General features: G+C 43.2%; 2 protein-coding genes across 2 annotated transcripts; both read right to left on the bottom strand.

Moving 5' to 3' along the window:
- Positions 1 to 1,363: 1,363 nt before the first annotated feature.
- On the bottom strand, positions 1,364 to 3,337 carry LOC140015879 (uncharacterized). Its single transcript, XM_072068707.1, has 2 exons — positions 2,726 to 3,337; positions 1,364 to 2,317 (listed from the first exon to the last, which is right to left on the bottom strand). Exons 1-2 carry the CDS (start codon positions 3,335 to 3,337, stop codon positions 1,364 to 1,366), a joined length of 1,566 nt encoding a protein of 521 aa, XP_071924808.1.
- A 1,123-nt stretch (positions 3,338 to 4,460) lies between these two features.
- Positions 4,461 to 5,693, bottom strand: LOC140015878 (uncharacterized). The gene has a single exon (XM_072068706.1). The coding sequence runs from the start codon at positions 5,691 to 5,693 to the stop codon at positions 4,461 to 4,463; it is 1,233 nt and encodes a 410-aa protein (XP_071924807.1).
- Between the last annotated feature and the right edge of the window lie 426 nt (positions 5,694 to 6,119).

The following is a 6,119-nucleotide window of genomic DNA, read 5'->3' as shown; positions in this document are numbered from 1 at the left end:
GTGGGGCCTACTAGCTACTCTTCGCGACGCGAATTTCGTCATTTTGTTATCCTTGTTCATTGTGTAAGTATTCAGGCCGCTCTTACGTGTTAGTTGCTTATGTGTTTCGATATGTATGAAAAGGGTACCTAGGCGAGGGTGTACTTTATCGCACTCGATCTACACCCTAGTTTGCGCACATATTTGTACGTGACATATGTATATGAATCATTTTGGAACTAAACCCCTTGAGCTTGTGGCTCGGGGTGACTTTTGAATAAATTTTGTGAAGTTTGTGAGTTTGGGGCCCGATCTCATGACCTAGATGGACTATTCGAGCCAGTTAGGGATTGGTCGAAGTCAGTCCAACTTGGTTGAGGTCACCAAGTTTGTGAATCCGGTTCACCGATTATGTGGACCAAGTTTGTGACCCGAGCTTGTGACTCAAGCTCAAGTTTGTGATTTCGTTCGCTCGAGCATGTTTGTGAGGTGACTGGCCAGTGAGGGTGATAAGGTGTTAGGTGGGAGTACAAGTGGAGTTCTACGGACCTTGTTTATGGTCGACGGAATGTCGGCAGGAGGTCACGCATGGCAAACTACTTGGCTTTGGAGCCAACCTGTATCCTTTCTTTGTATTGTTACTTTTGCACTTGACTTGACACTTTTGTGAAATAGTTGCTTATCTAAATGTGAAATTTATGATTTTACCCCTGTTTACTTACTAAGCATATAGTTTACCCCGTTCCATTTGTTTTCCTTAGCAGGAGGCCGACGTGGGGATCGCTCGGGAAGGTGGTTAGATTTTGAGTTATAGAATACTTGAATTTGTATTTGTTAAAAGTTGACGAGTAAGATGTATATAGTTGGCGTGGTGGTTGTAGTTATCAGTTTTTCTAGGTTTTACTTTCTGGTACTCGTGATATGTAATTCTTGGAGAATTGGATGTAATACTTGAGATTTATTTTATACTTCATTGGAGGACTGTAGTGAGTGAGTGAGTCCCGGCGAGAGTTGGGCAGGTGACCCGCCGATGCTTTTGGTACGCCTTAGGGAGAGGTGTGGCCGTCACAGCTTTTCTATCGCCATCATCTTCCAATGCTGGATTAACGATCATAGTGCAATCCTCCTCAGCAAATATCGTAATCAACTGGCCATTCACCACAAATCTTAACATTTGATGGAGTGAAGAAGGTATAGCGCCTGAAGTATGAATCCAAGGCCGTCCGAGAAGAACATTATAAACACTCGAGAAGTCCATGACTTGGCACATAACTTGAAACTGGGCAGGTCCGATTTCCAGCACTAAATCCACTTCCCCCATTGATTTCCTTTTTGCGCCATCAAATCCTCTCACCACAATGGCAGACGGCCGAAGTTTAGCTTCCTAAAATCCCAATTTAACCAAAGTATTCCAAGGACAGATATTAAGAGCAGATCCATTGTCTATCAAGACCCTTGGCAATAACTTCCCATTACAACGAACTGAGATATACAATGCTTTATTGTGTCCAATTCCATCCGAAGTCAAATCTTCATCAGAAAAAGAAATTTGATTTGAAGCCAAAACATGCTCGACTACATGAGTGAATTTATCCACAGGAATATTCGTAGGCACTTGAGCCTCAGTTAGGACCTTGAGTAAAGCTTCTCGATGAAGTTCCGAGGTTAGAAGCAAATTCAATATAGAAACTTGAGCGGACATCTTGTCCAATTGCTCAACCACCTTATACTCAATTTTCTTCAGCATCTTAAGGAAATTGAAGGCCTCTTCATCAGTCACAGTTGGTTTTGTCAGAACAGCATTTTCTTTCGCTTTTGAGGGCTCATCAACTGCGGGTTCCCCTATAATTCTTCCAGATCTAGTAACAGTATCCACTTCCTTTCTAGGCCCCTTTTCTCCTCCAATTAATAGCGTGGGCTCGTTATAATTCCATGGGACCTCTTGCAGATTAAGAATAGGAGGTTGCTCAGGCAATTCAAGTACCACCAGCTTCGAAGGCTCACATTCGAAAGGCACCATTTCCAAAATAAACGGACTCGTATTTTTCTTGACTTCATAAGCTTCTTCCTCCAATATGAATGGTTCTTCAATGACCCTTACTGTCTCAGCTTCATCCATAATAAATTGTGTAGGTTCCTCAATCTCTTCATCAATAGTAATAACTCCCATGGTATCCTTGTGTGTAGGAAGAGGATTTTTGCTAACATTTGGACCTTGTTCCTCCCTCCTCCTCAGGACTATGTCTCCAGCATCAATCATATCTTGAATTTTATGCTTAAGTGCCCAACAGTTGACAGTTGAATGTCCAGGGGCTCCCGAATGATAAACACAAAACGACTGAGGATCATAACCAATAGGAAATCCCTTGGAATAGGTCTTAGGGGGTACCGTACCAATCTTCCCAGCAGTTTTTAATTGCTCATACAATTGGTCAACGGGCCGACCTAGATTGGTGAAGGTTCGGTATGGGGTTGGATTTTGGGTGTCACTGGTTTATTGATAGTGGTAACTTGGGTTGGCGGGTGGAATAGGTTTTGGGTTGAAAGGAGGGCGAGGTCTAATTTGAAAGTTTGGTGGGGGAATGTGAAATGGTGTTGATGGTGTGTTTGGGTAATTTGGTCGAGGACGGCGATGGTTGATAGTGGTATTATAAACAGGGCGAGGGCGTGGTTGGTATAAGTAACGAGGTGAGTAGGTGGGATTTTGTTGGTATCTAGGCCGGGAAGAAGAGCCCTGGTCCCAAACAAAAGAGGCTTCCTCGTCTTTCTTCTTAAATTGAGACCTCTTACTACTGCTATTTTGGCTTTGCATGGCTTCCAACTGTGACTTTAAAGCTGAAATATTAATAATTTTCCCTACTCTCATAAACTCGTCATATTCTTCCAATTTATTAACAATCTCTGCAAAGGAACACCCTGTCATTCGAAAAATCTCCTCAAAGTAAGGCGGGTCATGAGCTTTGATGAACGTGCGAACAATCTCGTTTTCAGACATGGGGGGCTCCACCTTGGCGGCCAATTTCCTCCATCTCTTCGCATATGCCTTATGGTCCTCCGATGGTTTCCTCTTAGTCCCCTCCAATGTGGTCCTCGTCGGAGCGAGCTCGTAATTGTATTCATACTGCCTCACAAAAGCGGTTGACAAATCCAGCCAAGATCTCATATCCTCAGGCTTCAAATTGGAATACCAATCCAACGCTTCGCCTTCTAGACTCTCGGGAAATAAGCGTACCGGCAGATTCTCATCGTTTATTGGCCTCCCTAGAATGTTTACAAACATTTGAAGGTGAGTCTTGGGATTCCCCGTTCCATCGTACTTGGTAAATTTGGGTGCTTTGAAACCCACCGGCAATTGCATATCCGGGAACAGGCATAGTTCGTTGTAGTCTAGACCTCCTTACTGGCTCACATCTTGGTTTTTCCTTATAAACTCCTCAAACCGATCTAATCTCTTTAGCAAATTCTTGTCCACTGGTGCGGATGACTCCCCGGTTTCAGCTTTCCCTTGAGCGGCGGTATCTAGGGTGAATGGCTCAGCGGTGGAGTAATAATGAGGTCCCTGTGGTTCGAATGGTATGCTCATAGTAATTGGCGAGTAATTTTGGGAAATTTGGACATGAGGAGGGTTAGGTTGGATGTGAGGTGCATAAGCAGGTTGTGGGCCATGAGTGGGATAAGTAAAGGCTTCCTCAGGTGGGTTTATGACTTGTGAAGTAACAGAGGTTTGAATATAAGGTAAGAATATGGGTTGAGGTTCAGATTGGCCAGGGGGTAAGAGCTCATGTTGTTCACCGCTAGCACCACTAGCTACCAATTGATCGATTACACGCCGTTGGGCCATCATTTCAACGCTTAGCTCATTAAATCGATTGAGAACTTCGCTCAGCTGAGCTCCCAGATTTGCCAAATCAGTTGATGATGTCGTTGCGGGCCTATCAGATGGTTCTGGATGGGTACTGATGTTTACACTTTCTCTTGAAGCTCGGCTATGTGATCGGGTGATAATGGGGCTTCTTCGGGTAGTTATGTTTAAATATTACCTGAAAATATGAAAGGACTTGCCTTTAGATCTTAACCTTGGCTTAGCTTTTCCAACAAAATAAAAATAAGAAAAAGAAAAAGACAAGAGTTAGTAAATATCCAAAAAATTCGGATGCATGTCCTATTGGAGAGCCCTTTTATGCCAAGGGTGGGCCTAACATAATGCTATACCTTCGGGGTAAAATTTCAATTTCTAACCTGTAAATGAATATAAAAACAGGAATTCTCATTAATTATGGATAAACTCAATCCTTCTTTACAATCTCATTGATGGTTCGACTGACCATTCTTACAAAATCTTCATGTCTAGCTAGTCTAGTGTGTTGGGATTCCCTAGAACTCCCGATGCTAAGTTTCCGAATCTCATCTTGGATTTTGCCAAATGCACTCAATGCCTTTTCCAATTTCTCGGTTTTGCTTGCCTCTTTCTTCAATTATGATCAGGCGTCTTCCAGCGCTTGATCTGCCACCATGATCTGCAACTGATGATCCTCCAATTCTTTCCTCAATCTCTCATTCTGCTCTTCGAGACTAACGGCGACCAACGATACCCTTTCTCTTCCTTGTTCTATTATCGATTTGATCCAGTCGTTGTACTCTAAGATGACCTTAGGCTCTGCTTTGTTCACTTGGTCCAAATGTAGGTTGTCCAAACTACACAGATTCCCCCAAGCTTCCAGCACCATACTCCGGCACTCAGCGACTGTATTGAGTTCGATGCTTCCCAATCCTTGTACAGTAGGCACTCTCTGCGGATACCCAAACTGTCTCATAACTCGTTGTGGCACGTACATAATCAATCCACTGGTGCTCGCTAACGGGATGAAGCCAAATTGTGTAGTCTTGAAAGTCGGATCCCTTACTTTCGTCCAATCGAGAACCCATTGTATCTTATCCGAAGTTAAAGCATTGAATTCCTGAATAAACAAACTTGGAGACGCTATTCGATAGTATCTTCTAACCCTTTCTCGGTGCGACTCGACCCAATTTGCTGTTGGAAGACATGACCCCAATGGATTTAGCGCTTTTTTTGACAGATGTTCCATGGCCCACATTTGAAGCACCAGGTTGGATGCATAGAAAAATCCCCTCTTCTTTTGGCATTCGGTAACAGCGGTGAAGATATCAGCGATGATGATAGGCACCAAAGTAGGGGTCTTTTCCTTAATTCCTAGAAACACACTTTGCATCATGTTGACTGTTGAAAATGTAACCTTCCCATGCTTTTGCGGGAATAATAGTAGACTGGTCAAGGCTAGTCCAAAGACTTGGACTCGCCTTCCTTCCCACTCCTCTTTGCTAATGAAGAAGTCATCATGGTGTCGATCATAAGAGTCCCTTCCCCCAAATCGTTCGTACAAGAACTCCAGTGGACATGATTTTGCGTCCGGGTGCTGGTCCATACTAGCTCGTCCTAACCCTAGAAATTTGCAAAACTGCTCTCTTGTTCCACTAGTTGGGTACACCATAGGGCTACCTTTTCCAGGCATTCGCAACAATCCTTCTATTTCCTCTAGAGTGAGTGTTAACTCGCATTCCCCAAATCGAAAAACGGAGCCTTTAGGATCCCAATACTCAAGTAGTGCTTGAATGATTGCTATGTTTGGGGTTATGTTCAAAAGACTCGGTAGATGCCCTATGTACGGGAACAATCGGTTCACTTCATGTGCCATGTTGTTCTTCCAATCTATCAGCTCACGAGGTATATGGTTTAACATTCGGCATGGAGTCATCTGAGGAAGAATTCACTTTTTAGTACCTTACCTTGGAAATTTACCCCTTAGGCCAAACAAAATTGTAAACATGCAAGTCTTGTTGGATTAAATATCCGAGACACAGGGCGATTTATTCCTAGCACGGGATCCCCTAAATGGCATTCCCTTCTAAGGTGGATGCATGATGCCAATTTATTAAAGCAATAAAACATGCAATTTAAATGAAAACGTGACCTAAGGAGCCCTTTATATGCCAGGGTAGGCCTAAAAATGACATGCCATTATTAATTTATGAATGAAATATACCAGAATTTCTAAACGTGCAATAGCCTATCTATATGGGTAGGTCCTAAAAGAGGATCATGCCAGACCTCTTATTTTCCT

The sequence above is a fragment of the Coffea arabica genome, chromosome 10c (assembly GCF_036785885.1).
Source record: "Coffea arabica cultivar ET-39 chromosome 10c, Coffea Arabica ET-39 HiFi, whole genome shotgun sequence".
Lineage (NCBI taxonomy): Eukaryota > Viridiplantae > Streptophyta > Magnoliopsida > Gentianales > Rubiaceae > Coffea > Coffea arabica.
The sequence above is the reverse complement of the archived record's forward strand: the minus strand, read 5'-3'. Positions and strand labels throughout refer to the sequence as shown.